At 34.3% G+C, this 15042-nt stretch overlaps 2 protein-coding genes across 2 annotated transcripts in view; both read right to left on the bottom strand.

Moving 5' to 3' along the window:
• LOC143079965 (uncharacterized) overlaps window positions 1-4800 on the bottom strand; it is a 67936-nt gene extending 63136 nt beyond the window's left edge. Inside the window, exons 1-2 of the mRNA XM_076255596.1 lie at window positions 2357-4800; window positions 1674-1752 (exon numbers count right to left, since the gene is read on the bottom strand). Coding sequence (XP_076111711.1) covers window positions 1674-1752; window positions 2357-4504 — 2227 coding nt within the window. The 5' untranslated portion in view covers window positions 4505-4800. The remainder of the gene's footprint in view (window positions 1-1673; window positions 1753-2356) is intronic.
• A 3081-nt stretch (window positions 4801-7881) lies between these two features.
• Window positions 7882-11875, bottom strand: LOC143078224 (uncharacterized). The gene is made up of 5 exons (XM_076253155.1): window positions 10093-11875; window positions 9445-9594; window positions 9006-9194; window positions 8383-8515; window positions 7882-8196 (listed from the first exon to the last, which is right to left on the bottom strand). Exons 1-5 carry the CDS (start codon window positions 11608-11610, stop codon window positions 7907-7909), a joined length of 2280 nt encoding a protein of 759 aa, XP_076109270.1. The 5' UTR covers window positions 11611-11875; the 3' UTR covers window positions 7882-7906.
• Window positions 11876-15042: the final 3167 nt, after the last annotated feature.

Genomic DNA, 15042 nt, shown 5'->3' with positions numbered 1-15042 from the left:
CTGTTAAATCCCAAACTAGTGTCCATGCCTTTAAACAAAACCGAGACAGCAATGAAGCATAATATTATTAAAAAAAAAAAAAAAAAAAAATCCCTACCTACCGTCCCTTCAAAATTTCAAGGAGGTGATCGGAAACACAACATTATTTTTTTTAGGCCTTAACAATGACATCATTGATATTTTTAAAACAGATATTAGATTGGTGCAGCTTGCAAAAGTTGTTATTTTCTTGACAAGTTCAACATCATTTTGTGACTTGAATGTTGTATGAGTGTTTATTTCATAAATAAATTTCTGCAAATGTTCATAGATGGGATGTATAGAATGTTTTGATTAATGCACTATATTTTGTGTATCTCAAAGAGAGTGATAAACCTTGAAAGATATATAGATATCAAGTTGGTACCATCTGGTTTTAATTGCATTTCATGCAATCTTTATTCAAATAGGCAATATTATTGAGACTCATCCTGATAAGGCAAAACATTATGGTACTGATTCATCAGGAATCTGCTTCAACTAAATATCTGTTAAAATTCATGTCATCTCATAATGCTTAAATCCAATTTAGCTTGCAATTTTCATCAGGACTGAAGAAAAAGTTCAGCTAGTTGGATTTCAAATTATTAACAGAGTTTCTGTGCACTGACTTTGGATGCAAAAAACACATCACTTTCAAAACAGCTTGCATCTGCAAGTTGTACTATAGTGTATCTGTTTTCTTAAAATATTTTATGCAATTTTTAAATAGTAACTGGGTCAAAAACTCAAATCGTCGGTATGCATCAATCTTGCCAGCAAAATGACATTTTAAGGGAAATATGGTAAAATTTGTCATTTAAGGGCAATAATTCTAACTCTAGAAATTGTAACTGACATATCACATCCAAGTAGATGTACACAAATGTACATACATGTATGCAAATCATAGCCTTATGAGCATCTGACTTAAACATATTCTTATCCATCCATTACCACTCAAATATCTAATATGTTAAATATTTTTCTTGAAATAAATAGTATATCTTTAAATGCCATTAAAATTCTAACTAAGACATGAAATTCAGAAAAAGAAATGTTCTGCACTAAAACATGTTAAATTGACAATGTTAACAATATCATTTTTGAGAGTTTTTTTTAGTTAATATGACTCAATCTTTGTGGAATTTGGTAGTACAAAAAAACATGAATAAGAAGGTCACATGACCACTAAACCCAAAATGTAAAATGAGCAGTCATGATTCACTCATGTGGAAATTTGTTCATTTACAAAATGCTACAATTATTCTTTTTTTCTGAATGGGTATTGAGCGTATTCTGTTGTTCAGTCCTTATTTTTATGTAACAAACTATCAATTTAAGCACAAAATAGGTCATACTTAAAAATGTGATATGTGTTCCTTATCTCTATAAAGCGAATAGAAAACCTGAAGAAAATGTGTGACTAATTACTGTATTTGTGGCATGTGTTATGTCATACACTTTTTTACCTGATATATATAGCACCTATTATATACAACTGTAGATCAAGATGATTATTTTATTACCAGTAATAAAAGGGCTAATACATGTCATATATATGCATGACCCAACTACAGTACTTTCTTCATAATTGGCCAGGTAGTCTTTCAGAATTGCTGAAATATAAATTAAATTGTTTCTATCTTATTTACCTGTTACATCTTCTGAGTCTTCCTGGAATGAGTCTCTAGTATCTTCTCTCTGTTCTTGTTCGTTTATTTTGTTGGAATCCTGATAAAACAAAAAAGAAGTTTAAATCATTGATTAAGTAGATTTTTTTTTTAATTTGACAACCAAATGGAGACATGGTTATTTTCAACACTGGATAAGCCCTGTCATTTATCAACAAATAATTAATCAAATACAATACAATACAAGTTGATGGTTAAAAATAACTCGTGTGAGTTTAGAGTGAATTAAAGTGAACTGCTGAACATTCAGTTGTAAATTACAAGTACAATGTAGTATGAATATATATAAGCCCTGCTCTGTACGAGACTAAGCCTTCCACAAATAGTAAAACCAAAACCGCATAGTAATTTATATAAGGTGTATGCGTCAGACGTATACATGTAAACCCCAAATATGTTGTGTATGCAATTTTTCATAGTTTCTGTTTTCATGGATTTGATTTACTAACAACTATTAAGGAGAATTAAGAGCTTGACATATATATTGTATTAACTTCTGTTGATGGAGACTGTAAAAGTATGTTGCCTTCTAGTGAAGTTCTACTTTTGGTTATTTGTGTTGAAAATGCATTGACGTGTCCAATATATTTTTTTATTTGGCATGATATGAAACAAACAGATTGAAAGACTTATTTTTAAAATACCTCATCCCCACTGTAATCATCCTCTCTGTTTTCTCCAGTATCTGCTTGTGATGTGGTCCAGTTAAATTTCCTTAGCTCATAAGGCACACCCATTCTTTCATATTCAGTATTCTGGTGATTCAAACCGCAAGCACATGCTTTGCACACCCCTACAGTATAACCATCCTCTATTGTTGGAGCTGTATTGGATGGCTTGATATCTTTGAGAAAAGGAAATGTTTTACAACTGAGAAGCTGTATGTTCTTATGTTTCATCCACTTTGAACATAAGCAACAAACAAAATCAGGCAAATTGTATTTCCTAAGCCATCTGTTTGAATCTCCAGTTTTGTTTTCCTCATAGTCATTCCATTGTTGGATTAAAATATGAAAGCAAACATCACAGGAAATAACAGTTCCATCTTCTGTCATTGGCTCACCTTTTGGTGCTGGTTCCCTGTTTGCTAAAAATGGAAAAAATGGAACAGTTTGATTGTTCAATGTTTTAGCTTCATGTCGTGTAGGATATGAGCACAACACATGGGCTTTGGATAAGCGACATTTTTCTCCACACAAAAAACATATTTTCTTTGGGATAGTTGTTGCCTGCTGTAGCGGATGAGGTACTGTTTTCGCAATTGTTTCTATTGCTGGACTTTTGTTTGCCCTAAATGGAGACTTGGATTTTGGTATAAGGACATCATCTTGAGCAGAAGAACCAGACGAAGCAATTGCTAACAATCCTTGAGATGCCAACAAAGTGTTTGTGTCTTCGGAAGTGTTTTCAGAGATTTGAATATTTAATGGTTTAATTAAGTCTGGTTTTGGTGATTTTGTCTCTCTTGTAGTAGTAATTTTCTGCACAGGTTCTTCCTTCATTTGCTTTATCCTGAAAGAACTGTCAAGCATATCAGTTTTCGATCCAAGAAAGGATAATGTATATTGTCTCTGTGCAAGTGGTATTCTTTCCATTTCTTGAAGTTGCCACTGCTTATACAAAGCTTCATAACAATTCCTACAAGCCAGAACAGAACCATCTGATCTCAGGGGCTCAGCACCTGCAGGTCTACTCAATTCTCTGACAAATGGGAAAAATAAAGTCCCCATTGATGGTTCATTTGATGGAGCAGTGAAAAGGGATCTAATCAAGTCTGCTGCATAAACATTTCCACATATGTAACAAACATGTTCAAGCTTTTCCGGAGAAAGATCGTCTTGTTGCATTTGTATTCCAGGTAGTGTCGCTGCACTTGCTCTCAACATTTTAAGTTCTTGAATTTCATATACTTTATAGTTTCTGTGCTGGGCAGGTATACCAGACATTTCATATGCTTGCCATTGTTGAAACAATGAATTTTTACAAGGCACACAAACTCTTGCTTGTCCTAATTCATTCAAAGGCACTGCCCCTGGAATACAAGGTAGGCTTTGTATAACAGGGAAGTATGGTTCACTGTTAGATCGTCTAACAGAATTCACTATTTTACATTCAATCGAATTTGTCTGATGTGCACATAGGTAACAAAGAAAAGTAGGGTTTTTATTGAAGTCTTTCGAGTTCTCATTTTTCTTAGTAACCGACAAATCCAGAACTCCATCACTCAAACCACTTTGGCCCTGGGAGGTCATTTGATTTCTGTTGTTCGAATTATACAAAGGCACATTCATTGTAGGTTGTATACTTGGGGTTGGTTTTTGTTGTGGAGTTGAGGTACTGTGTCTCTTTTCTTTTGGAACTTCTGCAGATCTTCTTTCATGTCTAATTGTAGATGACACTTCTCTCATTCCACTTTCTCTCCCAATATCTACAGGAGATGTTCTTCCATCAAAGGCACCTGGCTGATACTGAAGACCCATTATCTGAGCTATATATTCACCCTGCAACCTCATTTCTGCACCAGTAAAATGACCATTATCTGCTCTTTTCAACCAATACAATCTTTTAATTGCTGGTGTATGAGAACGCTCATATGCTTCCCATTGTTGACACAAGAAAGCAGTACAAACCCTGCAACTGTCAACAATCCCATCTTTGCTTGGAAGGCTTGAACCTTTTGGAGGATCATGGTGTTCCAGAAAAGGAAAATATGGTTCATTGTCACAAGGTTTTATACGAAGTTTATTCTCTGCCCCTCTACTCCCACAAACAAAGCATATGTTTCTGGTCATTTTTATTATGATAAGTTCAGCTGTCAGTTGAAAAAACAATGTCACAATATTTTGTTCATAACTTTTGTAAAAGTTGTCACTTTTTGTAGCGAGACATGTTCCTGTTTTACAGTTATTATAACGGGACAATAACTTTAAACTTATATTCTGCTTGTGTTTCAATTATGTTATTGTTATTCATAAAGCTTAAAATTAGTGTGCATTGTAGTTTGAATTGTTTTTGTGAACAAAGGCAATCTGCTGGAGGGAACTGCAAACATTTTAGCCGCCATTGTCAAAACATCTGTCTTACCCAGAATGCCGTCGTTATAGGGTTTAACTGAAAACCTAACCACCACGGTCTATCAATTACAAGCGCTTTGGGAGTTTTTAAAGCTTAAACTTTTTATCTTTACCATGTTTACGGTATTCCTAAGCAAGATATTTCATAGTTGCACCGGTACTTAATAGCACACAGTACAAGAGGAAGACATTAGCAAACACGTGAATATCGGATCAACGTCTGTAAAGTCTGTAAAGCAAAGTGCGTACAAAACACTGATAAACACTTGTAAGACCAATAAACAGAATGCGCCAGTCCTGTATGGGATCCATACAACAAAACAGAAATTGACCGACTAGAAATGGTCCAGAGACGTGCAGCACGTTATGTGATGAATAAACAACAGAATCACTCGAGTGTATAAAGCAAGATGCTAAACCACCTAGAATGGAGATCACTCGAACAAAGACGAAAAGATGCAAGACTAACCATACTCTTTAAAATAGTAATCGAAAAAGTTGCTGTGAGAAAGGTAGATCGTTTGATTTATCTAAACGATTGTCAAGAAATATGCATGACAGAAGCTTCCAAATTCCAGCAGCATCAAATGATTACCGAAAATTTTCTTTCTTTCCACGAACCATCAAAGATTGAAACAGTCTCCCTCCTGTGGTACGTAGTGTCAGCGCCGTCAGTCGAGGATTTAAAAGACTCGGTGACAAAGCTGAACTAAATTCAAACAATATGGGGTGAGGGGGAGGGGACCGTATGCGCACCGAAGTCATGGCAAAGTATTCAGTTAGTTGAGTGTTGCCATTGTCCGGTAGAAGTAGAAGTAGTTTACCATTCTCCTATGCGATTTGCAACATAATAAAACGTATATCCAGACATTTATGGTATATATATCTCCAAATCAAAAAACATAATTAAATAAACAATTTACAATTCATGGGCTCGATAATATGAATCACTGTAACATTCAGTAATGTGTATTTTAGTCAAGACGATCTCCGAATACAGGTGACAGTCATATAACCCGATATAATTAAAACCGTAAAAAGAGATATAAATAGACAGCGAAGTCGTGCAATTAAATTTTTCTAGGTTTGTTTGATTTCATATTATAGGTTAAAACTGATTTCTAACTGTTTTACCTGTATGAGAATGAGTTATTATGGATCGAATTAGTCAATCGAATGGTTAATCCTATTTAAATTCACTTTCCATGTTGACATTCTTTTCCGGGCTTTTTAAAATAACTGAACACACTGTTAATCATGCGTAGTTCATCAGTACTAGCAGTAATCGAACAAATCGAATGTTACAGTAATACGAATTCATTGCAAGTGAATAATTTATCACCGATCGGATGTTTCTCCGCTTATTTTAACCAGCTGTTTTAACTAAAAATAAACCAAATCATATCTTGTAGCTAATGCCCCTTTAACAAAAGACCTTAAATCACGGCATATGTATTTTTAAAATACGTGCAGATCATGTTGAGAAAATTTATAATAAATCATATATTTAGGGTTCCATAATTGAAGGGTGACGTCACATGGGGAATGTGTCAAAGAGACAACAACCCGACCATCAGAACAGACAACAGCAGAAGGTCACCAACAGGTCTTCGATGCAGCGAGAAATTCCCGCACCCGGAGGTTTACTTGATTTAATTTGGTTTTCTTTCCAAAAAAATATTGTGACACATTGTTTTTAGATTCAAATCAGGTTGAAAAATACCAGCGCCAACTTGACAACGCTTTAACAAAATGAAACAATTTCAAATACTAAAAAATGGGATATGACATCAGAAGACGTACACAATTTAAAAAAAAAATCAACAACACCTAAAGCCATGGGACCGTCGGCCTTCGCTGAAATCTCCAAACACCTGCGTCCTAAAAATAAATGCAGAGGAATTCACACATTACATCACTGCCAACTTCCAAAAACCATTAGATAGAGGCATCATACCCGAAGATTGGTTAAGTGCAAACATAGCTCCAGTATTTAAGAATGGAGATGTTCACGCAGCATCAATTTACAGAACAGTCTAACTGACCTAATCAACATACTTCTATCACATTGACAATTACATATTAGAACAAGTTCAAACAGACCCATATATATATATACCTAGGACTACATCAGATGAATTAAAGTGGAACTATCAGATGAAGCCGTTTTAAACATATATAGCAAGCTGTACTCTAGACTTCATGAGAAGGAAGACACACACGCAAATGTCCACAAGAGTGAAAACTAATAGCCTACCTAAAGCCATAGTAGGATCGATCGGAATATGGTACTGTCATTTGACAGGCAACCATTTACCATCAAGGAAATAGAGAAGATAGAAAGCATACTGAAAAGAGGAGAACGTTTCATCAAGCACGATTTCAAATCCAGATAAACAGGATGTGTGACACATATGCTTACCAAGCTGGTACTAGTACTACTTTACACTTAAGTGATTCAATTCTAATACTCGAACATTGTAGAATGACAAGAAACCAGAAATTTAAGAAATAGAAGAGCACATACATTGATAGTTTGTTAGACCAAGGAGGTTATATTAGACATAAGTTACACAAAACAATGGATTGACTTAATCAATCGTGGAGGAGTCTACGAAATTAATGATGATGTTTTCATCTTCTTTAGAAGAATGGAGCTTGTAGTTAGGCAATATCTAAATGACTCGGATGCTAGCCTAAGTGTATCAAAAGACATACTTGAAAAAGAAATTATGAACAATAGCTTAGTAAACATTGGGTTTAATGAAATTGTACAAAGCTTTGATAATGACCAACTTAAGTTAATACTTCTGTGCAAGTTTGTCTCCTGTTGGATTGATCTTCGAATGAATGCATTCAGCAAAGCATACATGTATTCCAAGAAAAGGAATGATTCTTCATTGTCTAGGAAGACACAGAAAAGTATGCGAAAAGAATTGAATAAGGAGAATAAAAAATAAATTGATGTTCCTTAACAGGACAAATGGATTGGTTCTTTAACATGATCATGTTGTCATGACAAACAAATCAAACAAAACGAATTTTTGTATCTAGATTATAATTTTTACCAAACATGTTCATATTACTGATAAAATTTGTAATAAAAGAAAGCATTATTGACTATCTTGAATGTCTTTTTCTTCGAGGAATGGGATTGTTTTGAAAGTCTCTCATTTCCCCTAGCTGACAATTTCCACGTGCTGAGGCCATAACAGTTGGCGATCCTGTGACATGTAAGGCTAATGCATTCCTTTGGAAATCTTGGACAGTTGGGTTATCACATCTACCTCCCATTCCACGTTGCTTTGAAAAGTATGCTTCTAATGGGTCCTGGTTGAATTTGTGGCTGGCTAAGAACTTTACATCATCAAGGGGTAAAAGCTCTCTTGCAAGGGACACAAAAGACTTTACTGAAAGAAACAAATTGTACAAAAATTAGAAACTTAATTACATACAATTTCTATCTTACAATATTTTGTCTTTTTATGAGCATGTGTGTATTCCTTTGGGCATGATATTTATCAAAAATTGAAAAAGTTGAGATAATGAAACTGTTATTTATTGTACAAATTGAAAAATATGAACTGTAATAGTACCAGTTATTCGAAATCCTTCTAAAGTCTCTCTGCTCAAGCATAACTTGTTTTTTTCCTTCTGTGTCAAGTCTGGCTGCTGCTGACAACTGGCTTCCCACTGATCAAGCCACCCAATGAAATCTTTTTCCAGCCACTGAAATATTCAAAATCATCAATTGGAAGTGTTTTGTATATAATTATCATGAATGATGTAAAATTGTCATTCAATGAAAACACATTTAAAATTACATAATTACAGTGTATGACCATTATGACGAGAATGCAGTCAACAACATATATCTATTTGTATCTAATATTGCTTGTCTTTATATAGTACTTATCAAAAAGAAGATGTGGTATGATTGCCAATGAAACAACTATCAACCAAAGACCAAAATGACACAAACATTAACAACTATAGGTAACCGTACGGCCTTCAACAATGAGCAAAGTCCATACCGCATAGTCAGCTATACAACATAAGAACGATCTATAAAAATCAGTTAAAAAATTCTTAACTCATCAGATAGAAATAAAATACAAGTGGACGTGGTCAGGTACTTATACATCCCAACATTTACATGTATACAAACATGCACTACATCTTAAATTAATTTGTACATGTTGATCACATTTAAGTTTACCTCAAACCGCCAATCTTGAACATCTCTATAAGGAAGCAATGCTGGTTTTTTAGTGTGTAAACCTTCTGTGATGTTTCTCACATTTAAGCAGTCGAAAAATGTATCTACTTTCTGAATAAAAAGACACAAAGACTGGGTGTCCTGTCTACCAATCAGTTCCAAGGCATGTGCTGTACTACTACTCAAGACCTGTAAAACATACATACACATATGAGTTACTAAAACACTGGTACCGCAAACTTGAAACATAATATATATATTATGAGATAAAACCTGTGTAACCATAAAATTAAGGTCTACTGTTTAACTACATAAAATTACTAAAGAACAAACAGAGAAGAGACCAGAAAGCACAACACCTTAGTATAAAAAATAACCACAATAACATTATTTTCTCTTTCAAACAAATTGTCTTAAAATTGGTTATGTTAGTTATTACCTGAACAGCCAGTTTAACACGCATTCGTAGAGTTGGTGTCAGGTAAAGATGTTCCACTGTAATCCTGGGTAGAAGTCTCAAACCAAGACCCTGAAGATCATTCTCAACCAATCTCACTATTTGTGTCCATTGAAGAGATTGACCATTATACTGTATTAAAAAAAAACAACGTTTTTTTTAATTAATTCGTCATGATTATTCCAGAAATATTTGCAACTGGACATTTAGGAAACACTGAAATTTTATTCCCTGTATATATGTAATAACATAAAAAGTGGTTGCCAACGGTCCTAATGTGACCATTTTGTAGTTAGACATATATTTTCAATTTCATGACTTTTTTCATGTGTGGTCCTGTGTGATGCATGCATGTTGTTTAAAAAAGGTTTGGGTATTACCGTACAGGAACCAATACATTTTCTATATAAAAATTAAAGAGATTTGGTATGATTGTCAAAGAGACAACTATCCACCAAATTAATTCAAATGATGTGGACATAGGCAATTAAATGCTACTGTTCAGCCTTCAACAATGAGTAAAACCCATACCATAAATACACATACATTGCAGCATGCTTAAGACCTTAACATGTAAAGCCCTTTCTTCATGTTCTTAATTATTTGATTCTATATTTATGACTAACTTACATGAAGATTTCTCGTCTTGTTGTGCCAATTTGAGTTTTCTAAGTTGTTTCTTGTGGTTTTCAGTAAGTGGGGTACATCACAAAAGAAATAAATCCTTCTTTCGGGAAAATACAAATTAGTTGTATAGTTGCATACCCCTTGGTTAACAGCTGTGCTATGCAGTCTATAGAATTTCCTATTGGGTGTTGCTCCATCACACACAATTGCTCTGACTCTGAAACCAACTATTTCCAAATTGCCAATTGCATCCCATACAACCCAGTATAACTGATGGCTATTGAATCCAGTACAAGGATAATATGCAAACACACTTTCAAGAGAGCTGAAAATACCTCTGACCATGAATGTTAACATGTGTGTTGCAAGTTCATTCTTTTCTTCTTTTTCATTACACTGTCTTCCAAATGTAGCTAGATCGTTCCCTACCGATCCAATATCACAGAAACCAATAAGGTTACCTGTTTCAGAACAATAAACCAGTCCAGATTTTATTTTAACTTCATCGAACAAGAGGGAAACATTTCTTTTGAAGTCTGGTACCTCGTTCAAATGTTCTTGCACAATGCGAAGAAGAACTTCTGGATTGCTGCCACATCCGGGAGTTGTGAATTGAGTGTAATCCCTCAAAGTACATTCATGGGGCAACACTAAGAATTTACTGTCCTTAATCATTTTGTATGCTGCTGGTGACTTAGAATGAAGTGCAATACACCATCTTATTAAAGTAGGGTGCCATCTCATTTGACGCATGTGTTTGGATTCTGCCGCCAGCTTCTGTTGTTTCCAAAGTACATGCTGTGGACTTCCTGCTTCAAAGTATTCCAATGCACTTTTGTCATTATTCTGGATTATATCCAAGAAAGACTGTCCTAGATCAGTGTCCAAATGAATTCCATTTTCAATACAGCTGTCTTCTACTCTCTCTTCTAAATGTCCAATTTTCCTTTTCAGTATTTTTATCTCTACCCTCTGTTGGTCATATTTGTCCTTCAACTGTTGTGAGGTAAAGTATTTCAAATTCGTAAAGCTTTTAGGACTTTTTACTATTCTTGATCTCTTTTGCACAAGATCACTCCTGTACAATTTACACACAGCACAACAATCTTCAGTACATGTCAGTATCTCACAACTTTCCGTTCGTACTGTCCTTCCATACACGGATTCTTCCTCGCGTGCCTTAACTAACCCATCTGAACTGAAAAAAACTGCTAAGCCGTATTCATTTGTATCTCGACATACATCGGTAAATTGGTTGCTTCCTTTACATATTTTGTATAATTTCAACATTTGGAAGAAGTCTACCATAGAATAATTTGTTATTTTCTCAGGTAATGTCTGAAATGATGAATCTATATTTACCGGCTTATTTCTCACATATGCTTCCCACTTTCCACTAAGGTGAATCTTAATTCGAAGAATATATTCCTCATAGTAAATTTTTACCAACTCGGAGTAGGACTGGGTCTCTTCATTTAAAAAAAATCCATTTTCTTTTCCAAGATCTGCTAGAAGTTTCATATTCAATTGTTCATTCTTATTTGCAGCAGACTTAAGCGTAATATTAATCTTAATATCTTTCTTGTTGCTGGTTTTTAATTTTCGCCATCTCAGAAGCTTACATCTACATGAATTACAAAGAAAACATGGGTGATTGTCAGTGTCTTCAGTAATGTCTATCTTTAAAGCATTTTTAATGTCTCTTTCAAAACATGACTTATGAGTGGGAGTTCTGTCAACACAATTGTTCACTCCATTTCCACATAGTCTACATATGAGCGTGTTTTCCATTCTGAAAATGTATCATACATTAAGACATATATTCAGATATAGGAAGATGTGGTATGAGAGCCAATGAGACAACTCTCCATCAAAATAATAATTTATAAAAGCAAACCATTATAGGTCAATGCACGGCCTTCAACACGGAGCATGTATATTGTATACTAGTAAAGTATTAGTTATATCACATGTATCAATGTTGAATTTATTTGAATTATCTTTTAACACAACATAAGAGCGAAGACACACTGGATATTAACAATGTTTCCTATTAATGTATTCATTCAATTACATTTAAATAATATATATACGAGGAAGATTTCAAGTGAACTACATGTAATTGATTTTCTTGGTGGAAAGATTTCTTGGACCGAAAATTTAACTGCTTTTGCATGTATTAAGCTAGCTGTATTAAATTTCTGATATAACTAACCAGGCCAACCAGACCAACCCAAGAATCAAATGGTTACTCCTCACAGTGACAAACACGGACACGGAATACCATTTATTAAGTAGATTCTCATTATACAATTCCTTGAATAGACCTCTAGTAAATTAAGAAGAAGAAAGGATAATTGTTATGTGATATGGGCTTTGCTCATTGTTGATGTCTTACAGTGACCTGTAGTTTTTTTTTTATTTCTGTAAGATTTAGTCCGTTGTGTAGAGTTGTCTTATTATCAAGCATACCACATCTTCTTTTTTATATAAAATATGTATATATACATATACGTATGTGTTATATCACAATCCAAATAAATGAGTTAGGAATTTGCATGTCTGAATGTCAAAAACAAGTATACTATTTAATAAATGCACAAACTGCAAATACGTTATCCATTGCCAAATATGCAATTTTAAATAACAGACACATGTATATGTATGCCTCCGGATAATACACAATTATTGGCATGTTAAAAATATTTTATTGTGATTATTTTTTTATAAGTTATTAAAAATTAAGATTTTATGTTAAAAGTAAACTTATTACAAATGAAACGAATATCCGTCTCATTGCCGTCAATGTTAATATCTACAGCAAGTCACTTTCACGTTGTTCCCGATAAATTTCTCTATGTTTCAATTGCAAATATTTCTTCCGGTCGTTACCGGTCACCGTAACTAAAGTACTTTTCATATTCGTATATTTTCTATGATTATTACCTGCCAATTCTCATAAACAGAAATTGACAGGTAAAGCGAAAATCTTTGTTTAAAGCAATGTAGTGTTGAATGAAAATTGCATACTTACTTTCCTTTAAACCCTCATAACTTTGTCATTTCTTTATCTTTTTTCACCGTAGACAGACGGTTGATTTTGAAATTGCGCGTCCGATCTTTTTCCACATCAATAACACCTATATACTGCATTGTTACCAAAATACACCTGAACTTTAATGACCCACTCACTGATAAAAACCACGTGACATATGCAATTTATCTATTAGCCCGAACTGCTCGCGGTAACAGCCCGGTACATCAGAGGGCCATGTCAAGTGGGTGATAAACATGTCGGTTTCTTTATAATTTTATAATTTTTCTCTGATCGAACTGCTATCCTGGGGATGCTAATTTTGTATCAAGCAGAGTGTTCACTCTCCTTCTAATATAACCTCCTTGGTTAGACCATAGATATAATAACCATATCTATGGTTAGACAGAAATCAGAAAGAACCTTTTCGCGAATGCAATAAACCAGTGGAACCATGTGGAGGAGAACATATTGTATACACAAAGACAGCTTGGAGTTTATTCACGAAGCAACCGTTAACCTTAATATCTTTTGGCATACGATATGTCCTCTGTTGGAGGGCAGCCGTTAAACCATAACCTAAGTATTACTTAGCTAATGGATGCTTCGCGTGAATAAGCTCCCTTGTGGTTTAACGGCTGCCCCCACCCCACCCAACCCCACAGTAAGCCTTCATAACAAGCTCTCCTTCTGGTACACATAAAATCCCGATCTGATCTTGCATGTTGTAACATGCAGATGCAGATGTTGTATAACATGATTAATTTTACATAGTTCTGTTCTTGCTGTTTTCAGCTACACTAGATGATCCTAGATATGTCTATGCTGATAATGATTTTTCTTTGCTGAGGCGAAAAAAGAGAAAAATAGACCACAAAATTATAGAGTGTCTAAAAAGAGAATATTTATTCAATAAAAAATAAAAACAAATATATATGATAAAAAGTACATATAGCTTTTTGGTCTCTCGAATATGGTGTAACATTACTCTGTAAAAACTAGTATGGTACATTGCAAACATAAGGAGTTATATTCAGCTTCATGAAGTGTTGTACCTCTTTCTGCAGTTATGACATGATTTGAATACCTTCTATAGTTCTAAGAGATTCCCTGTAGTTTGCAGCATACGTCACAGTGTGCTTGTCTGTCATTTTTATATGATATCTGCTCCGTTATTACATTTTTCAAATACGAGGTCTCAAATGAAAAATCTGTTATTGGACTTAATAGATAACACAAAAAGTATGCCAATTAACGTTAACACCATAAGCTCTTGAGTATTTATTACAATAACTGCGGTATTTTTTTTAATTCATTGCTCTGTCATATAATGTGTAAAATTAATCAACAAAAATGCAAGTGACAATAAAAACAGTTCCTGCCGGTCAGTATAAAATAAGAAGATGTGGTATGATTGCCAATGAGACAACTCTCCACAGAAGACCAAAATAACACAGAAATTAACAACTATAGGTCACCGTACGGCCTTCAACAATGAGCAAAGCCCATACCGCATATTCAGCTATAATAGGCCCCGAAATGACAATGTAAAACAATTCAAACAAGAAAATTAACGGCCTAATTTATGTACAAAAATTGAACGAAAAACAAATATATAACACATCAACAAACGACAACCATTGAATTACAGGCTCCTGACTTGGGACAGGCACATAAATACAGAATGTGAAGGGGTTAAACATGTTAGCGGGATCCCAACCCTCCCTCTAACCTGGGACAGTGGTATAACAGTACAACATAAGAATTTATAAAGTACATCGGATGACCTCCCTATACCCCGTACCGGCTATTGAAGATCTTCGAATGATAATGACATCTTCTTTATTTAATATACTTAGTAAATTCTTATTGAATTATATACCATTACACTTCATGTAAGCACAAGAGAGTTGATTGAC

The sequence above is a fragment of the Mytilus galloprovincialis genome, chromosome 6 (genome assembly GCF_965363235.1).
Source record: "Mytilus galloprovincialis chromosome 6, xbMytGall1.hap1.1, whole genome shotgun sequence".
NCBI lineage: Eukaryota > Metazoa > Mollusca > Bivalvia > Mytilida > Mytilidae > Mytilus > Mytilus galloprovincialis.
This window is presented reverse-complemented; position numbering and strand designations above follow the sequence as displayed.

Excerpts from the sequence above, each read along its gene's own strand:
- LOC143078224 (XM_076253155.1), bottom strand. The coding sequence starts at position 11,610 with ATGAAACTTCTAGCAGATCTTGGAAAAGAAAATGGATTTTTTTTAAAT. Across the intron at positions 9,195-9,444 it reads GTGTTAAACTGGCTGTTCAG|GTCTTGAGTAGTAGTACAGC; the intron begins GTAATAACTAAC and ends TATGTTTTACAG. Across the intron at positions 8,516-9,005 it reads TTCAAGATTGGCGGTTTGAG|TGGCTGGAAAAAGATTTCAT; the intron begins GTAAACTTAAAT and ends TGAATATTTCAG.